Below are 18,960 nucleotides of genomic sequence, written 5' to 3'. Positions count from 1 at the left end.
TCGATATCATAGTGAAGATCTTTTTGCGATTGCCACCCGTTCGAGAAGGCACAGCCACAAGAAGAAGGGTCTGCTTGGCGGGGGAGAGCCCGGTTGGGCTTTGCCGGACCTGGGTCCCGCGGAAATAATCTCCTAGCCAGTGGGATGGACTTCCTGCCGGCAGCTTCGAAATTTTCGCCCCCAGCACTGGTAACTCCGCGCTCACTGCTCACCTTTTGATGCATTCGACAAAGCAGACGCGGGATCCTTTCTCTGACATTGCGTATGCATCCTAAGCAGAGATCAGCGGAACTAGAGGTTTCGGCAAGCCCTTGTATCCCTGCGCCGGCGCCGCCGTTCCCGACGCAGATGACCAACCAAAGTTCTTTTGTCTCTGCACACAACGTCCAGAAGAAATTATGTGCCGGATCCAGGCTTGGCAACATCGCAAGCTCGGATGTGCGATGGGTCTCGTGCGTCGGGTGCACGACGAGCCGTCGCAAAGTCCTTTTGTAGCTCCAGTCCAGCCCGTTACGAGAGCCTTTTGGTTCCCATGCAGAGTACTGCACAGCAATGGGGACCAATAGCTCAGGGGTTGGGCATTCATCTGGGACCACTATCGACATCTGCTGCATGAAGCCGCCCGTCCCGAGAGTCTCTGCGGCTGATGGAGAGCAACGCACAGCAACGAAAACCAATGGTTCAGAAACCGGGTATGCTTTTGGGACCGCTGTCAACATCTGTGACATGATCCCCGTCCCAAGCTCTCACCACTCACACGTGGTGAATAGGTTAGAGCTCACCTGGAACCACTATCAACTCGTGTCGCATGAAGCCATCCGTTCCGAGCACCCACCACTCACGGTTCGTAAGCAGGTGAGAGCCCTTGATCCTCATCAACCATTACAACCTCGTTTTCGTCTCTTCTCGAAACAATCATGCCTAATGCTCCCGGAGCATTTTCCCCTCACAGTTTGCTGCATTTCAGCTCATCGATGATCACACAACAATTGGGCAACGCTGACCCGCAGACTGTTCGAGCCCACCCGTTGCTTATACCGATACTATCTTTCTCCTAGCCCAACGACCTTGCCAGCGAATCTCGAGCCCGCACTACCACGCTTCTGTAACTTGGACGTTGCGCCATCAACAGGCACGATGCCACGGCCACTCACATTGGGCAGAGGACCTAGCGTATCGTTGCCAGGGACCTTGCTGCTTGCTTTGGCGGTCCTTTGCTCGATATAGAGCTGGGCGGCAGCACTGAGTGGGATTGGTGGTGCCTCTGATGGTATCTCGGCACCATTCTGCACCAACAGTTCTGCTATAGGAAACGCCTTTGCTGCTGCCGTTGCGGGCGGCGTCTTCGGTGAGCCAATTGGATTTTGCGGCGTTCCGAGAGGATATGCGGGATCTGCCGCTGCCAATGCCAGCAACACCGAGTGTGTGTTCCGAGACCGATCGTGTGAGTTGACATTTGCCCTTTGTGCGATGGCCTGCAATACGCCTTGCACCTCATTCTTCTTGATGGAAGTCAGTAAAGTGTCGTCCACTGTAGAGTACTGGCTCTGCAGCGGCTCCACAAATTCTCGGTCAACATATTTCTGAGTGATGAACTTCAGACGCTGTTCTCGCGAGCTTCCAGCGTCTGGCTTCATGGCCGGGTCGAGTCTTGCCTCCCAGACCATGTTGCTGATCCTATTGCCAACCAGTAGCAGGAGCTCGACAATGTCATTAGTAAAGGAGTAGATGTCTAGGGTCAAGGACCGAATCTTTGAGACGTGAGTACCCAGAGAACGATGTATGCCACCACATTCGATACACAGCAAGATGGCCAAGTTGAGAGACACCCACTCGACTTTGCTGGACGATCCGCAGTCCGCGCAGAATGCGTTGCCCTGGTCGTTCTTGCGAATTTGTTCCAGCAACTTGGAAGGGTTGTCCTCGAAGCTGCTGCTGGTTGTCCTGATGTACGAGGGTCGTGCACCGACAGTAACACGCCGACTAACACCAGACGTCTCAGGCCTTTGCGAATGTTGAGCGTGACCGTGGTGGTTGTGACCATGACTGATTGATCCATGTTTGCCAATTAGGAGAGATCCGTACTCGCGTGTGGGCGTCTCGGACGTGCTGTGTTGTGATAGTGAGTTTGCACTTCTACCCTCAACAGCACTCTGGAGCGCATTGTTGATTGAATTGATCCAATTTGTCATGTCTTCTTCGCTTGTGGCCTGGTATACGCGCTTGAAGTGAGGCGTAATGACCTCAAAGCAGAAGCGCCGCTCAGCGTCACGCGCCATCCGTACGCTAGCCATACGAAGATCTATAGGCTCACGGTCTGTTGTCTCTCTTAGTCTTCTGTCAGAAGGTTGAGGATGAGTGGGTTCTTACGTAGGTCAAGCCGGTCCTTCCAGTTGCTGTACTCGCTAAGCTTGCCCTGATCAAGCACTATCCAAAACTTGTGCCAAGCTTGTTTGTTTATGCCTTTTGGGTCGATATGTGAACCTGGTTTTGAGAGAGCCCACAGTAGGCCCTCCTTCTTCTGCCCGCCGCTAGATACAAGAGTGGACGCGTTTGACATGTCTCGCTCTTCGAGATCTCGGATGCCCTTGAATTTGTTAGTCGTCGCCGCGGCAGTCGTCGGTCCTGGCGACGTTGACAGTGCATTGTTGCCGGCATGCATAGAATTGCTTGGGGACAGTGTCTTGGCGGTTCTGGCGGCAAATTGCGAGCTGGTGCTGTCGGCTCGACTTAGATCTGTGTCCGATGTGTAGCCTGCTTGACCATTCTGTGATGGGGCAGAAGAGGGGTGCGATACAACTTGTTGCATCGTATCAGTGTCCGGAGATGTCGTCGAATTCTTCTCGAGGTTTCGCCTTTTCTCTTCGCGCTCGGTGCGCTGCAACTTGTAGTCCTTGTCTGTAGCAGAGACTTCTTTGACTAAAGCGTCTAGCTGCGGGGTGAGGGTTTGGACCTTGGCTGAGGTCTTCAAGAATGACTTGGTCTGACTGTCGGCGTACTTGGTCAGCTGCGATAATAGCTCCTGGTCTTTTCGACCTCCATGAAGGTCTTGCATGAATGACGAGTAGTCGAAGCGCTTGAGTTCGAAGTTCTTCTTCTTGGACTGGTACTTAGAATCTATCCTTCATTAGCTTATGTCGATCTCGTGCACATCGCGGTAGGTACTTACCAGATTCCACTCGCTTCTTCTCCTTTAACGAGTCGGTCTTTTGGCCTAGATAGCGACTCAAGTAGGCGTAGTAATCTTTGCTCTCCTCGTCAAAATCCTTCTTTTTCTGATCCGCAGCTTTGATGTCGTTGTTGTAGAGCCTCGAGACGGGTTCGATGATCTGTCGTTGCAGTAGCGTTGCATTTTGCACTTCGTAGTCGAGTAGCTGCTGAGCAATCTTGGTGAAGTAATGGTCTAGGGCGGGCTTGAAGGCACTCGCATTGGACCCTGAAGCGTCCTGGAGAGCGCCGAGAAAGGCTTTCATCCTTGCGTTGCATTCGACTTGAGCCTGATGGGCAGCTTCTGCACCTTTGAGCACCTTTTTGATCTGCACTCGCATGTTGCCTGTCTTCTGCTCCAGCGACTTCATGGTAGCACGAAAGACCGGACCGTCCTCGACGTTACTCATGTCCTCGCCTGGCCGTTGACATAGCACATCGATTATTGGCACAGGCATGGGAGTTGGCTGGCTTGTTGGAGAGAACTCCGTAGACAGTGCGTGTGGTGATGGTGGAGGTATGAAGTCCTCAGTGTCGCTAGCAGTGGACTGGTATGATTGCGAAGAGGCCAATCGTTGGCCTCCTCGATGGACAGGGACCACCAGGTCAATGGCTGGTGAGGCTAGTGGAGTCGGTACAACGGATGCTGCCGGTTTATGCACCCAGAAGGCGAAAGATGCGAGGGTGTTGAGACGATGCGCCCTGGAATCGTATTCCAGGAAACTGCAGCTATGTCTCCAGCCTCCGCCTTTGTCGGTGTTGGGCTTGGGCGGCTTCCACCGCCAGGTCCATTCGAACTCGATCGACGGCGAGCCATTTGTGCTAAAGTCGCCGATGAATTGAACGTTCGAGTTCTTGTGCAGGTTGGGATCGGCATGGAATTCTCTGGTGACTAATGTGTCCAACTCTCTTGCGTTCGGTGCGTAGGCAAAGGTGAGACCGGCGATGTTCGTGTCGGTTGGGCCTGCGATGACCCCAGGCGCTTGGCCCGCCGTCGGCGTCGATGTCTGGCGTGCAACGAACGTGAAACGGAAATCAAGATCGTCTTCCAAATCGACGCGGGGTAGAAATTGGAAAGTCGACGACTCGGGGTCCTGTATGAACGGGACAGGAGTGTCATCTGTTGAGTCTCTCCTGGCGTTGAATCTCGTCGCAGGAAATGCATTGGGTCCTATCTGTATTATGGCTTTCCTACGTCCGTTGGAGATGGTCAGGGAGGAGAGTGTGACTATATCCCATCAGGCTGTCTCCATGCGCAGTGTTCGGGAGACTCACGTCTAGACTGGTCCCTGATGTAGACCAGGGACCCTTCATCGATGCGGGAACTGACATTTCCCATGATGCGACTCGCTGATTATGTGTTGGATCAAGTCGCACAGCGTGAATGAGTGCGCCCGGGGTAGACGCAGAGACTCAGAAGAGGGACGGGGTTCGTCGTACTAAAGTACGGAGGCATGGATGACGGCTGGAGGATTTACATGAGTACATGTACTGTATACATGCTGAGAAAACTACTGCCGTAAGGCTGAATGTAAAAGGATGACTGGCGCGTCGTTTGTCGCGGAGTGGTCGTTGTACGTTGCATCGCCGTTTCTCGAGAACGCAGTTGACTGTCTGGGGGTGGCAGTTGAGTGGTGGAGTAGCGTAATTGAAGATTCAGCCTTCCGCCACCAACCTGAAACACCACCGCGCCCCAGAAGTTCGTTCTTCTCCTTTCACTCCTGCCACGCCTGTTCAGGCTTATGAGACTGCAAGCCATTCAAACATATCCACACATCCACAGGGCGATGTGCCCGTTCAGCTGCTCCAAGCTTCGATGCCTCTGGAGGCCCTATTGGCTGACGTTGTCCTACAACTACTTAAGTACTTACAGTCGTACCTGAGTCTACAAAGGCTTAGCGATGCATCAAGTCACGTCAAGCGGCGTCAGTTAAGCCCAATTGCATTAGTCTGATGGTGCCAGGCACTCTACAGGACACGGAGCTTGGGTCTGCTCCGTCATCTTCAAAAGGTCTGACCAGTGCCGGTAGCGACACTTTTCTTTCAGCATCCACAGAACTTGTTCGGGCAAAAGCAGGGGCTGGAAATCTCGCATTCTGCTACCGTAATCGATATTCTGGGTAGTCGCCTATCTCACCTTACATAAGTATCACCATTGTGGTATCAACAAAGAACAGCCGCATAGAACTGTGATAATGCTTCTTATTCTGACGTCCCCTCTACATATCTGCTTGAGCTTGAACAAAGTCGTGACCGCATTGACCTATACCAGCGCCGATGATCCAAAAAGTGTGATCGCTTAAGCCAAAGAATCGACCCTCCCATTATGCCAACCACCTATCATTAAACAACATCATGTCCCCTACCGAGTAAACGAAACGAACCTCGAGATCCTACTCGGCCGGTCCTGCATCTGAGCCTCCAACTGCCCCTCCCTCTCCTTGACCCCCTGCGGCACATGCCTACTCGTCTGCACCGCCGGCAACAGATCCAACACAAAGCTCAACGCATACAGCGTGAACACAAAGCTCACAATCCACTCGAACACTGCCGCCTCATTATACATATATTTCGCCGAAAAGCTGATAAAGCAGATCGCCAACGCAATCTCAATGAGGATGAAGAACAACTTGATCCAAAAGCTGATGGCCAGGATGCGGTGATGGCGGTAATGAATTCCCAACCGCTGATACTCGGCGCATAGACAGATGGCGGAGATCACATAGCCGATGATGAAGACGCCGAGGAAGACGTCGTGGAGGGTTGGGTGGTGGTAGGTGTCGAAGATTGACAACAAGATAATGCCTGCACCGCCAGCCATGGCGAAGAAGATGCTGGTAATGCTCAGGGCCTTCTGGACGCGGGATGTGTTAGGGGCGAGCTTGCCGTTGTGTCGCAGCCAGCGCTCGGCGAGGAAGGAGAGGTTGAGTGTTACCGCCATGACGGACGACATGGAAATGAAGAGGGGTTTGAGCTCGGTGGCGCCAATGTCGCTGATGTAGGCGATGGTTTGGCGTTGGGCACCGGGGTGTGCGTTGGGATCTTCGTGCATGGCGGGCAGGATGGGTGCGCCGTTGCATACCCACCAGAGAAGCATGCCGAGTAGCATGCCTACCCAGTCGAGGGCGGCTATCATGGGGAGGATTGCTACGTATCCCCACATGATGGCGGTGTTGGTTGTGAAGGTTGTGAAATCGGTATTGGTAAGTTAGGGTTGTTGAACCGGCAGTGCACGGATGTGGCACGTGAAGTAGGTCCGAGGTCGTCAAGAGCAATAGCAGGTCGAGACGAGCGCTGAGATCGCTGCCGCAACAATGTTATGAGCGCAGTCGAGGACGAGGGCAAGGACGAACTGAGGCAAGTGAACGCATCCGGATGGCAGTGGAAGTATATGAACAACCCTCCACCAAAAACAACGCACCCATGGCGTCAACGTGCGAAGTTACCTTTTCGGGTGGACATCATGCCAGCGACCAGTGACGGCGTGACGATGCCAAGTCTTAGTAATGGAGCTTGGTACATCGGAAATCTGCGACGACATTGGCTGATCCAAGCTCTAAAACACCTCAACGTCATTTTAGCAAAGCCTGAATGACCGGCGCCTGAGGCTTTGTCACCACGGGCGATCTGCCGACTTTGTGCCCACAACCTGGATATGGCTCAAAGAGCCGCTGTCCAGGACGAAATAGGGAGTATGTTTAAAGCCGATGCGACGGTGTGGACGAGTCGTGCTGCAACACACGGCATCGGATTCATTACTTTTCCGAGCGAGTACTCGTTGTAAATTCGCAACCCTTTGGCCGCAGCTGTTGAGGCAAGGCGAAACCTGGGGACCCGATTCCTCGGGAGGCTCGGATAGCACAAAACCTGGCCATCTTAGTTTCGATCTCCAGAACTCTGTACATCTTATTGACAGACCCATCCAACGCGTCTATCGGCGAGCTTCACGTACACAGCCTGCACGAGCGCGCAGCATCCTAAGCAAGCAGAATGCTTCGGATCTGCTCTTGCTGCTCGGGACTGACGCCTATTCCAGCCATATACTCTCGAACACCGCCATACTTGGCTCCGAGATATTCCTTGATTTGTGGACAGAAATCAGGAGGACACCGCGCAAAGGACTCGTCCAGTCCAATACTCCTGATCTCTTTCATGCGTTCTTCCTTTTCAGGCTCCAACTCACTTTCTGAAAGGACGTAATCTGAGGAGATCGCGTCAATACTGACATCGCAAAGCATCAGTGCTAGCATCACGGTGATGCCTGTTCTGTCCTTGCCCTGCGTGCAGTGCACCAGGACTGGGTAAGCAGTTTCGTCGCTAAGCACATCGAACACTTTCTTGACCTCTGGTCCACAGTAATCCAGAGTGTCTCTGCCCAGCCCAATGAGCCCACGAGGCTGCATCACTTCTCTACCCAGAATGGCGATACCTTCCGTCCGGTAGCCGAGCGCCATGTTGTATATCAGACGTGCAAGGCTGATGTACTTGAGTCGCCAGACCAGCGATCGCTCGAACCCCTTGCCATTCAGATTGATTTCTTCGTACTTCAACCCGGGAATTTTAGGCACTCCCGCAGCAGGATCTCGCGATGTCGGTGTCGAAACTTTGTCTGCTTGCTGATGCTTCTTGGCCGCCATGATGTGCTCTGTGTCTGATCTGAGGTCGATTATGGTTTTGATGCCAACAACATTGGCCACAAAATTCTTGTCTGCGGATGATGCCTCATCTGGACGCGCACTGCGGAACAGTCGCTGCGGCTTCAGCTTCGGCGCCGACCCAGCGTTGCAGTTGTTCACGAAGCTGCCTACATCACGGAAGTTGAGGACATTGGTGAGCGCGGCTGCCTTCCCAGTTTCTTGGCTCGCCATGGTGACGCGACCTGAGCGGTAACGAGTGCTCTTTCCTCCTCTTCTTACCATACTAGAGCAGCTGCCATATCTTCCATTTCAACCATCCACAAGACCTGCTCAAGCTACAAAGATTGTAATGGTGAGATCTCGAACAATAGTTTTGTTACTTTATGGGGTAACCACCCATGGTTATGCCTGTGGCGTCATCGCTCGTGTCCAACGGTCCAGGCCATGCCAGGGATGAAGCGGATACTCTAGAACATCGTCACGATCAGGTCCTTGACGATTTGCTTGACGAGCACACATCGATTTATGCTGTCGTTACGGACAGCAACTACTGATGTACTCTCCCGCATCGCTTTCGTAGTCACAGAGAACCTGATCTGACCAACCAGCTCTTCCGAAGCAGGACGTGATGACCAAGGCGAACTGGAGCTTTGTGAGACCCCCGGGTGGCTTGAGTAGTTCGCCCTCTGACGTAACTGTCAACTCAGCAATCCTCTAGATGATGGTGTGCAGCTCTCATTAGTGCCAGAGGTTGCTGTTGCTGCATGATAGATCCGTAGCTTTCATCATTTATACTATACCATCATCCTGTATACTATATGCTATAGCTTTTTGTACGCGCAACCGACTTCATCGCAATGCCGGCCGTTGCGCAGTCTGGGGCGCACCCCTCGGACCAAGATTCGGGTAGGTGACGCCGCTTGTCCACCCTCTCTCTCGCTTATGTGAACGACGGGCTGAAAGTGACATAGCTGCCTCCGCCGCATTGAAAGTGCACCGAGACTACTCACAGAACTCGACAAGCCAATCGAGCTCTATCCTCGACAAGGACGGTCGCCTGTCTACTGCATCTGCTGCCACTTCGTTGAAATATGCCCGCGCGCAGGATCTGCCCTCGTTCCCATCTCAAGGAGGCGTCAAACTAGCTTCCGCTGGTGCCGCTGCGAGTCTTGCAAACGACAATCAGAAGCCCTTCGAGCACTGGAAACCCGACGCCATCCCAGCTGCGAATAAGGCTGCGCTTCAGGCGAAAGACTACAAGATGAATCCATTGTGGCAACCAGAGGCCAGTAAAGCGAGCTCGAAAGCTGCCATGCAAGCGCATAGTAACACAACGAGCCCCTCGATATGGAAGGCCTCGGAGACTGAGCATGGCATGTCGGCCGCTGGTCAAGCGCATGCCTCACAGAAACCGGTCAAGCCTATCACCAACCGCGATGTCGCACCCAGTGATCATAGAAAAGCTTTGCTTGCTGCGACTGGTGCTATGTCTGGCAATCGGCGGAGATCAGGATCAGCACCCATGGCGCCTCAAGCAGCAACACCGCCATCGCAGTGGGCTCTGAAAGCAGCCAACTCAACCCGTTTGGCAAGTCCGCGTGCAGCCGAGTTCGCTGCTGGCGACCCTGGCTTCGAGGCCGCAAGAATACAGAACATTGCTAAGAACAACGTGAATCGACAGATGTACGGATCAGCACCACCTGTATCGATCGAGGTAGAAGAAAAGGCCAGACAGGACATGCTCAAAGCTTCAGCAATAGCAATGGCGAAGAAGATGTATGCGATCCAACAAAGTCACATCGATGACGCGAAAGGCTGCAAGACGTCTGACAGCATGTCCGGAGCCCGCGTCGCTCGAAACCGTGCCATGTCAGATGCGTCCAGCAGCTTTGGCAGTTCTGACGCTGCACCAGGCCGTGGCTACGAGAACTTGCAAGAGGCTGCCACAAGACTAGCACAGGAAAAGCTAGCCAAGCTCCACGACGAGCATGCAGAGTATCGGCAGTACTACGGTCAGGGTCAACAGCCATCATCACCACGCAGCAAGTTTGCTTTGGGTCGCAGTCACCGGCGAACTAACAGTTACAACAATGACAGCGACGACTCAGACCAAGAAACTGCTAAGAAGATTCGATCTCAACAGTCGCTCTTCAACAGTAAGCTGGCAGAAGTCGATAGCAAGAAGCGGCAGGCCGACAGAGATGCTCTACTACAGGCAGCACATCGGAACGTTACAGCCCGCCTAAACAAGATGGACGAGGATGTCTTCAGTGAGACCGGAAAGTCAAGGTAAGCGTGCTGAAGTCTCGGCGCTGGCAGATGCACTAACACAAAGCAGTCCACAACAGCGAGAGCTTTGGGAGCGCCAGGCCCGCGAAAGAGCACAAAGAGACAGCGATGCTCGCATGATCAACACGGGTAGAATCCATGTCGGCGGTGGGAAATACATGGACCAGTCGGAAATCGATGCCATCGCACAGGCGAGACTGCAACCAACCTTGGACGATATCACCGAGAAGGCTGAGAAGCAGCGAGCTCTGGATGAAGAGAACAGACTAGAGCAAGAGCGGATCAAGGCTGAAGCACTGAAGGAGAAGCAGCGGCAGGCGGAGGTCAAGCAGGAGCTCAAGGAGACCCAGAGTAAGCACTACTACTATTCTCGTGTACCCTACGATAGCTGACTTCGATGCAGATCGTGAGAAGGCCGAACAGAAAGCCGCCCGAAACGAAGAGAAGCGCGTTCAGAATGAGAAGATCGCCGCAGAGCGCGAAGAGGCGCGTGTCAAGAGAGAAGCAGAGAAGGAGAAAGCCCGTACTGAGAAAGAGGAGAAACGTCAATCTTCAGGCAAGAAGGCTGCAGGTGGCTTCTTCGGCTCGATTGGACGTGCTGGAGCTGGAGGCGCCGCAGCTGGAAGTGTAGCACTGGCTGCTGGAACTTCTGGTCGTGCTCCGGTTGTGGACGCAGCGGAGACAAAGGCTGTTGAGCCCACTAGTCCGACTGCGACACCCATCAAAGTTGCGGCCGACGAGCCTATCGACGCCGAGTCAACACATCCTGCGGAGGTAGATGCTGCCTCACCTGAGAGTCTGCTCGAGAAGACATCGAGCCCATACGACCCGGTACGTTCTCCAGATGCCACCCTGCCCAGCGATGAGGCTCTGGCATCTTCAGCATCTCCCAAGAAGGACTCAAGAATCAAGTCTTTCTTTGGTCGCCTACGAGGCAAGTCGGGAACCGGTGCGGATCTTCAGGAAGGTCAGACTGGCCCCACAGCCGCCGAAGGTCTGACCAAGGAGACCACCGCATCCACCGAAAAAGAGGAAGACATGCGCCGATCCGACTCCATGCGAGACGTCGCTCTCGCTGGACGCACCAAGACCAACGAGTCTTCCGGCGAGGACTCCGACCTTTACGGCGACGCTGCGGAACGGCAAGAACCCGCTTCACCAGTGTCGCCTGTAGCACCAGTGCACCATGCCGTCACTACCGAGGGACCAAGTAACGTCCACGACCCGGCAGTCGCCGCTCGTGTCGAGCGCAGTCCGAGCATCTCGTCGCTGTCATCCTCTGCTCCATCTGTACACCAGCTCGACAACCCGCCCTCGTCAACAATCGCTCCAGCCGCCGCTAGCCCCGCGGACACGACCATCGTCGGAAGCACTTCACAGCCACCAGCGGCGGACAGTGGCAAGCCCTCGATCGAAGCGGCTCGTACAGTCGACAGCGAAGAATCCCGCGGCCGCCCTGGGTTCCGGCAACGTTTGTTGCAGAAAGTGAAGACTACACCATCGAAGCTCTCCAAATCTAAGCCTGCGGACAAGGACAACAAGATCAGCAGCGCCACCTCGCCTACCGTCCTTGAGCCTGGACCCGAAACCGACGCTTCGGATTGGGGTGCAGAGACCGAGGATGCACTCAAGGCCAAGAATGAGAGGCTGATGGCGGTGCTACTACACATGACATTGGTGGAGAGATCAAGAAGAAGAGTCAGGATACTGAAGAGCAGGAGAGGGAGGAGGCGAGGGATAGTTTTAAGGAGGAGACGCTTGCGACTGGGTCGGGGAAGAAGGTGGAACATGTTGGTAGCCCGGTGGGAAGTGGGAAGGAGGGGAGTCGTTTTACGGAGGATTTGTGAGGACGAGCGAATGCTGTTTCGATGGCGGGAACACAGCGATGAGGCATTGAAGATGGACACTGTCCTTGAGCACAAGGAGGGATTCATCGGCACTTGATTACCTATCTTGTGTTTGGATTACTTTGACTGTACGCACACACGAGCGAAGCATGGGAGGAGGAGCCGAGCAATAATACCAGGATACCGAGATGCTCTGTTGTGAGGTACGTAGCAACGGCCGGAATTTCTTGACGATAGTGTAGCTGAATGTTCAAGCTTGTCTTGTTCTTCAATCACCATCGCGATGGTCACGATGCTGTACATCAAGCGTGCAAAGCTGTCCTGGGGTGGACCCGGAGGAGACGTAGTCAGGTTAACCGCAAGCACAAAAACTCTCACCCCATGCTGCGGCATCATGGATAAAGAGTTCGGAAGAAGCTCGCCCCGTCAAGTAGCAGCCGATGCTATCATGACATGGCATGACGGGTGGTAGCGATCTTTGCGCAGAAGAAGAAAGATGAAACAAGGCGAGGGGGAGGACACAGATATATACTTCTTCAAAGAAGCAAAGATCTGGGGCAAACCGCAAGGATCACTCCACTGACTTAACCACGAGGTATTCACCGTTGAGCAGATGAGTCATATCGGGCTGCTGCCCAGTGCATTCACTGCGATGAGGATGCTGATGAAGGTACAATGAGAGAAGCTTCAGATTCTTTCGAGGCCAAGGGTCTTGGACATGGATGAACAGATTTCCCCTGACCATTCGCAGGCACGTTATATCGAGAGATCAAGATCCACTCGGCATGACAGTGACTGTCTTCCTGAGGCACAGTCCATCGACGCTGATCGCTAGGTGGAGGTGAATCGGGGAGGAGGGTAAGTTCAAACTGTGTCGAGTGAACCTCTGGAAGCGAAAGTGCATTTGGGCGTTATGACAGACCGGATGACTGTCGTGATTCTGGCAATATATTCGCGTTGAGCTCTACCTCGAGTATGGAGAAAGCTTGCTCTTCAGAGACAGGGCACACGTACTATAGCCAGAATCCATAGCCTGGCACACAGTACAACCGGAAACTACTGGTCATCATGCTGGTAACCAATTCTATACAACTGGGTATCTAGTCGGTAGATGATCTGCTCGCTAGTCTGGCACAAGATGAATCCCTGCTCCTCCCTGCCTCACCTCCCTCTCTTGTGCACGCCCAGTAAAGTCCTCAGGAGCCCCAACCTCGAACAGCGTCGAGAAGAACCCCGTTACCGTCGCTGACCCAATCGATGTGCCACCTATACATTCGTCTTACTCTTCTTCAAGCTCCACTTACTCAAACTCCTCTTAAACAAACCCATCTCCTTCTGCTCACTCTTCGTCCTCCGTTCCTCATTTAACGCCATCTTCTCGCGCCCTTCCTTGCTCGTATCATCCAACTCCCGATACATCCCCGTCGGCGTCGCCACCATCGTGCCTGCAGAACTCATGTCATCCGCTAGCGTCGGGCTAGTCACGATGGACGAGCTATCCAGCGAGGAGAAGGTAGTGAAGCCCGCTTCCGTGCTTGCGCTGCCTTGGCTGCCGACTGTGTTGTGCCGGCGCGCTTCTTGGTTGTGGTAGTTTGTAGGGGACATAGGCGAGATACCCGATGTCGCGGCCGTGGACATAGGGGAGAGCATCTCGGTCGGCTGTTTCGTGTCCCCCAACATCTCCGGGATGCCAGAGGGCCGCGGTGTTGCGTCGACGCCGGCATCCAGCTCGACGCGGTGCAGCGGCGCTTCTAGTTCCGGCACGGCTAGGTTCTGTGTTGACGGCGACGCGATCTCGACGGATGAGACGGAGCTTAGCGGTGCGCCGACCTTCTTGTCGAAGCGGTTCATGTAGATGATGTCCTGTAGTCCTGACCGCAGACGCGCAAAGCGGAACCCGATGGAGATCTTCTTGAGGGGAATAAGTCGATCGACCTCGTCATGCACGTGTTGTTGCAACAGCACCTCCTTGCCCGAAAAAGTCTTGGTCGAAGCAGTCGTATAATACACAGCCGCATCCTCAATCTGCTTCACGCTCACATACCGCCCCTGGTACCGAAAACTTCGCTCCAGAATCAGAATCATATCGCATGCGCACTTGAACAGCATGCGCGCCGTCGGCGGCGTGGCCAGTATACAACCGATGCCCCCAATGATGGTGCCGATACCCAGGGTGGGGACGCCGACGCCGATGGCGGTGAGGGAGACGGCGCCGAATTGAGCGAGGGTGACTTTGAGGAAGGATTTCAGGTTGCCCATCACGACGCGCGACATTATTTCCTCGACGGCTTCAGGGGCCGCTTTGGGAAAACCGAAGCATTGCAGGACGTGCTCGCAGATGATGCGCGAGACGGTTGGGGTGCCGATCATGCCGGAGAATGGTAGTGGGACCTATCGTCTGTCAGCTGGGAACGAAGGGAGAGGAGTATACATGAGGATGCTTTGGTGAAGCGACAGTCCGACGCGGGACTCCATCATGGTAGTGCTGCCTTACCATCGCTGTTCTAATCGCATGAGTGCCGAGACGCATGCATTCCGTAATCGCGGAATCTATCTTCTGCTCAACGTCCATGACTTGAGCGGCGACGCAGAAGATACGTACACGTTCGTCGGCGATGAGGTCGAGCGTTTGATTGAGCAGACTTTTGACTCCGGTGTCGTCATCTATTGCGAGTCAGCATTTTGAGGGTCAACGCAATCCAATCCTGGCATAGGTGCTTGAGTGTTCTCACCTTTCGATATACAACAGTATCCATCCGCCTTGTAGTGCTCGATCTCCGACAACTGATCTTTCAATTTCATGAACTGATCGTCCGCAAGCTTGCCCGCTTCTTCATTCGCTAATTTGCTTGCGGCTTTGTAGTCGTTGGTCTGTTGCATGTGTGCCTCCAGCAGCTCCATCTTCCGATATGCCACGAGCTTGTCCTTTTTTGTACCCACAACGAATACCGGCACATGATTAGAGTACTGGGCAATCGTCGCAAACGTGCGCTTGTCTGCCTCCTCGATCCGCGAGACATCTGAATCGACACAGAACCATATCACGTGGAGGGACTCTGCTGGATCTTTTTGGAAAGCACGATGCCGCAGGAACTTGCCGATTAGGTCCAGCTCGTGGTCACTACCCGCTTGCCAGCCTCGAGAGTCGTGGATCAGTAGACCTGGATGATTCGGGCTTTCAAAAGCCGTGTTGATATCGTGCTGGCCTTGTGCGTAGTTCGTCGACTCTTCCGTCATTTCCACGCCGAAGACCTTGTTGATCAATGTTGACTTTCCGACACCGGTCTTGCCGCATACAAGAATGCGGAAAGCCTTGACGCCGCTAGCTTGCAGATGCAAGCCTTCTAGCCATGGCTGCATCTCTCCTTGATCGTCCATGCATCGCTCTTGGAAATCGCTCAGCTCTAGCTTTCGTAATCGGAAGAGACCTGAGTCGTACATTTTGGGGTTCCGATCTAGAATCGCATATAGTGATGGGTGTATAATCGTGCTGTTGGGCTGCTTTTCGTTGTATCCGAGTAACGCTTTTGTCGAGTTATTCCATATTTTCCTCTGGTTGTTGAGCACATTCTTTCCCTGGTTGATGCGTACAGTATGTGTCGACTCCGTTCTTGTCTCTGTGTGTAGTGAAGCCAGGTCAAACATGGTAACGAAGAGCTGGTTGGCGTATTTGATGCGCCACTCGATCTTTTCCTCGCCTGACAGTTGAGGCAGACCGCCAGCAAATTGTGGGAAAGCTAGTTGCAAGACGCCCTCTTTTCGACCTTGATCGAGGACAATGCCAGCCTTCATGCTCTCGATGAGCATCCATTGCAGTGGATACAACGACAGACCGTCGTGCTGTGTCCCGCCGCCCATATCGTGGTGCCCACCCATAAACCATGCTTGGCAGAACGAGCGCCCTTCCATTGTATCAGCTGCTGGCGCTTCGAACAGCTCGGGTACAAGTCGAGCTTCGTTGAAGGCGACGGCGTGGCGCACATTCCGTATTGAGGGCACGAAGGCGACCTCATACTGATGTCTTTCAAGTGAAGGCTTGACAGTATCGAAGACTCCCATGAAGCGGATAATAGGAGGTTCATCGCACAATACCTTGAGTTGTGACAGCAGCTTAGTCCCATTGAGACTGTCATCGAGCTGCCGCGCCCTTTCCAGCTCCAGCGCCTTGGTGAAGGCGTCGTCGAAATTGGCTATAGCCTTCGGAAGACCCATGTAGTGTAGAACGGCAGCGACGGCGCGCACCACATATGCGCCTCGACCGAATCCATAGAAGCATACTTCATCTGCTGGGCTCTCGAGTCTCTGGCAGACATCTCTGGTGATTTCGCGAACCTGTTGGTCAATTGAGCCCACCGAGCGTCCCTTCAACCTGCCGATGCCTGTTCGGCCTTCACTGCTGGTTTGATAGTAGCGCACTGATTGCGTGATGCCGCGACTTTGTCCATCGTAGGTAGTTCCAGTCGCCAGCACGCTTTTCAGACGGAAGATATTGCTGGCATTTTCGTGGCCTTTGAAGTGGTCGTCAGCGCGAAGATCTCACCACCTTTGACGGGGGCGCTACCTGTTCTGCCATTTTCGTCATACTCGGATCCATCAACGCATATGACGATGCGGTTGAGAATCTTCTCGGCCATCTTATCCTGAAGACTGGGCCGCCGAAGGAGAAATCAGGGGCCGTGTGTGGCCGAGCGCGGCATGGCCGCCCGAGCTTCAACTTTCACCGACTGATACTCGCGATATGGAGTCCAATAAGCTGTATAGGTATATCTGGCAAATAGTCGACGATCTGGTGGCAAGGTATGGAAGGTGAAGAATGTAGGCACGTTGTCAAAATGATGTATAATCCAAGATTAGCATCTCAACCTTGAGTTCATCATAAAAGTTTCGCAAGCCGCGTGGGTTCAATGCTTGAATCAACACCCCTAGTATTGGGGTCCGTTATGGCTTCATCGCTGGCCGTATTGTTACAGTATGATTCTGCAAGACCGAATGCTGCCTGTGCCGAACCATGCCATTGGGCACTGTCGACGTAATCGTCGTTTTGGCTAATGTTTGCGCCTCGACGGACCGGTTCTCGAAGGACTATGCTCTGTCCGAATAAGGTGCGGGCAGCGCCAGGCAACGTTCCACAACACGAGTGACTCCAGAGGAGTTCTCGTTAAGCGAAACACGGGTCACAGATCAAGGCCCCCCATTTACAAAGTCTGGTATCGGCGTGCTCTTAATGTCCGAAAGGGCATTCTTGGTATATAGCGGCTTCTTGCTTCAGCTGATTTGATGCGAGAGTGCCTTGCTTGTTGGGACAATCACATTCTGCAATGTCTTGTCGAAACTGAGCTGCGCATCTTCGTCGGCCGAAACACGCAAAGCCAAGATATATGGATGTTCGAGGTTAGGTGCTTCCCTCTTAGGGTTTCATTGCGACCGTGCAGCGTGGCTATGCCCGTAGCGGCCGTACCTCTCTACAAGGTTTGGGCTCTGTCGTCGTATGCTCACGAGCCTGCTAGTGACTGCGCATTGAGAGTTGTGGACAATAAGGCAATCTTGGTGTCTGCTTGTCACCAGATTTCAACGAGGGACTGCTCGAAATGGTATCTCATCGCTTTCGCTTTCACAAGCCTATGAGACTTAGGGAAGGTGCGAGTACCAGCAAGAACGGACATTCATTTCACTTGGCGTGATGAGTTTCGTCGGCTATCTCAATCCGACGTGAAACAGCGAGGTTCATGCATGCTTTGGGGGCTACGAGTTCATGGATTGCTAAATGCTTGAAAGCACGTACTCTGTACAACTTGAAAGATATCTTTCGTACGTACATCCTAAAACGCCAGCACCCCCAGCAGCGCATATTGACCACCTGAGGTGGTTGAAAGACTGAAAGCACTTTTGCTAACCCATCAGCACACCATGCTCAAACCTGTACCTTCCCAGCAACAAACGCCGCCGCACTCCCAGCATCCAAGCTGTAGCTCAAATGCGCCGGCAACACAATCGGATCACCCTTACAGATCAAGTCATCGTCGAAGCAGTAAGTCACTGTGTCGTCCGCCGACACACCCTGCAATGCCTGCCCATCATACGGATCCCCAAACAACACCGCAGCATTGATCCTCGCTGCAACGTTTGCTGGGGTTTGCTTCAACCCATTATGCACGACCTGCGCCCCCTGACTATACCCGCCCACCACAATCTGCGTCTGCGGACATTGCGTGGCAGCCTGGCTCACCAGCTGCGCGAACTTGGTGCTTCCGTCTGGTGAGCCGCCGACGAGGTAGCCCGGTATGCTGGCGGGGTAGTCGACGCCCTGGATTGCGATGTTCCCCGAGCCGATCAGGTTGCCGAGGGCGCCGAAGAAGGGCGGGCCGGCCAGCAAGCCGACGTTGCCCGGCTCTGCTGTTCCGCGCGCGAAGACTATGGTGACGGGAGTGCAGGGCCCGGAGAGGCCGTTTTGGACGATGTCGTATAGCCCTCTGGCCTCGAGATTGACGGCACCTTCCGCATGCGAGGGCTCAGCCGCGGGCGCTGGTGTGGGCAAGGACCAGGCGAGGCCAAGTAGTGTGAGGAAGATGGCGAAGTTGGGGTTAGGCATGGTTGTTCGATCTGTCAGGGAGGTTTGTGTGATGAGGAACTCAAGCGGTGGTCAGGCCAAGACGCTGACTTGGAGGAGTGGTTGGATAACAGCAAAGGAAGGAAGCTAGGTAAGTGAATGGAGGACGAGCGAATGGAGCGGCTCAGAGGTAGGCAATCGACGTGAGAGGACGAACATTACCTTTTGTATACGAGCCAGTCGTTGCAGATGAATCTCTATGGAGTGTCTGTTATGGTGTCAATGAGTCCGCGCCATCCCGGAATGGATGCACGCCTGCCGTCGAGCCGTGCCCCTTTCTCAAGAATTTACTTTGTGATATCTGTGGACTTTCCCCAGATTTCATATCTCGTTTCTGGTGATCAAGATTCGTGTCCCCACAAACCTTGAAGGG

At 53.8% G+C, this 18,960-nt stretch overlaps 6 protein-coding genes across 6 annotated transcripts; 1 reads left to right on the top strand and 5 right to left on the bottom strand.

The window, feature by feature from the left end:
- Window positions 1–1,043: 1,043 nt before the first annotated feature.
- On the bottom strand, window positions 1,044–4,546 carry AB675_790 (putative ribosylation factor GTPase-activating protein cnt6; the record flags this gene model as incomplete). Its single annotated transcript, XM_018148315.1, has 4 exons — window positions 1,044–2,317; window positions 2,371–3,117; window positions 3,170–4,435; window positions 4,483–4,546. 4 exons carry the CDS (start codon window positions 4,544–4,546, stop codon window positions 1,044–1,046), a joined length of 3,351 nt encoding a protein of 1,116 aa, XP_018005371.1.
- A 1,023-nt stretch (window positions 4,547–5,569) lies between these two features.
- AB675_789 (Protein SFK1) lies at window positions 5,570–6,370 on the bottom strand (the record flags this gene model as incomplete). Its single annotated transcript, XM_018148303.1, has 1 exon — window positions 5,570–6,370. One exon carries the CDS (start codon window positions 6,368–6,370, stop codon window positions 5,570–5,572), a length of 801 nt encoding a protein of 266 aa, XP_018005935.1.
- Window positions 6,371–7,184: 814 nt separating this feature from the next.
- AB675_788 (uncharacterized protein) lies at window positions 7,185–8,075 on the bottom strand (the record flags this gene model as incomplete). Its single annotated transcript, XM_018148292.1, has 1 exon — window positions 7,185–8,075. One exon carries the CDS (start codon window positions 8,073–8,075, stop codon window positions 7,185–7,187), a length of 891 nt encoding a protein of 296 aa, XP_018005487.1.
- A 626-nt stretch (window positions 8,076–8,701) lies between these two features.
- Window positions 8,702–11,980, top strand: AB675_787 (uncharacterized protein; the record flags this gene model as incomplete). Its single annotated transcript, XM_018148282.1, has 5 exons — window positions 8,702–8,750; window positions 8,816–10,133; window positions 10,183–10,484; window positions 10,537–11,810; window positions 11,852–11,980. 5 exons carry the CDS (start codon window positions 8,702–8,704, stop codon window positions 11,978–11,980), a joined length of 3,072 nt encoding a protein of 1,023 aa, XP_018005492.1.
- Window positions 11,981–13,246: 1,266 nt separating this feature from the next.
- Window positions 13,247–16,614, bottom strand: AB675_786 (uncharacterized protein; the record flags this gene model as incomplete). Its single annotated transcript, XM_018148271.1, has 4 exons — window positions 13,247–14,371; window positions 14,475–14,644; window positions 14,713–16,488; window positions 16,542–16,614. 4 exons carry the CDS (start codon window positions 16,612–16,614, stop codon window positions 13,247–13,249), a joined length of 3,144 nt encoding a protein of 1,047 aa, XP_018005390.1.
- A 1,277-nt stretch (window positions 16,615–17,891) lies between these two features.
- On the bottom strand, window positions 17,892–18,569 carry AB675_785 (Cutinase; the record flags this gene model as incomplete). The annotated part of the gene is made up of 1 exon (XM_018148260.1): window positions 17,892–18,569. The coding sequence occupies one exon, from the start codon at window positions 18,567–18,569 to the stop codon at window positions 17,892–17,894; it is 678 nt and encodes a 225-aa protein (XP_018005666.1).
- Window positions 18,570–18,960: the final 391 nt, after the last annotated feature.

Source organism: Cyphellophora attinorum (assembly GCF_001299255.1).
Source record: "Cyphellophora attinorum strain CBS 131958 chromosome Unknown Contig1, whole genome shotgun sequence".
In the NCBI taxonomy this organism is placed as follows: Eukaryota; Fungi; Ascomycota; class Eurotiomycetes; order Chaetothyriales; family Cyphellophoraceae; genus Cyphellophora; species Cyphellophora attinorum.
Note: the sequence above shows the minus strand (reverse complement) of the source record. Positions and strands in the feature narration are given on the sequence as shown.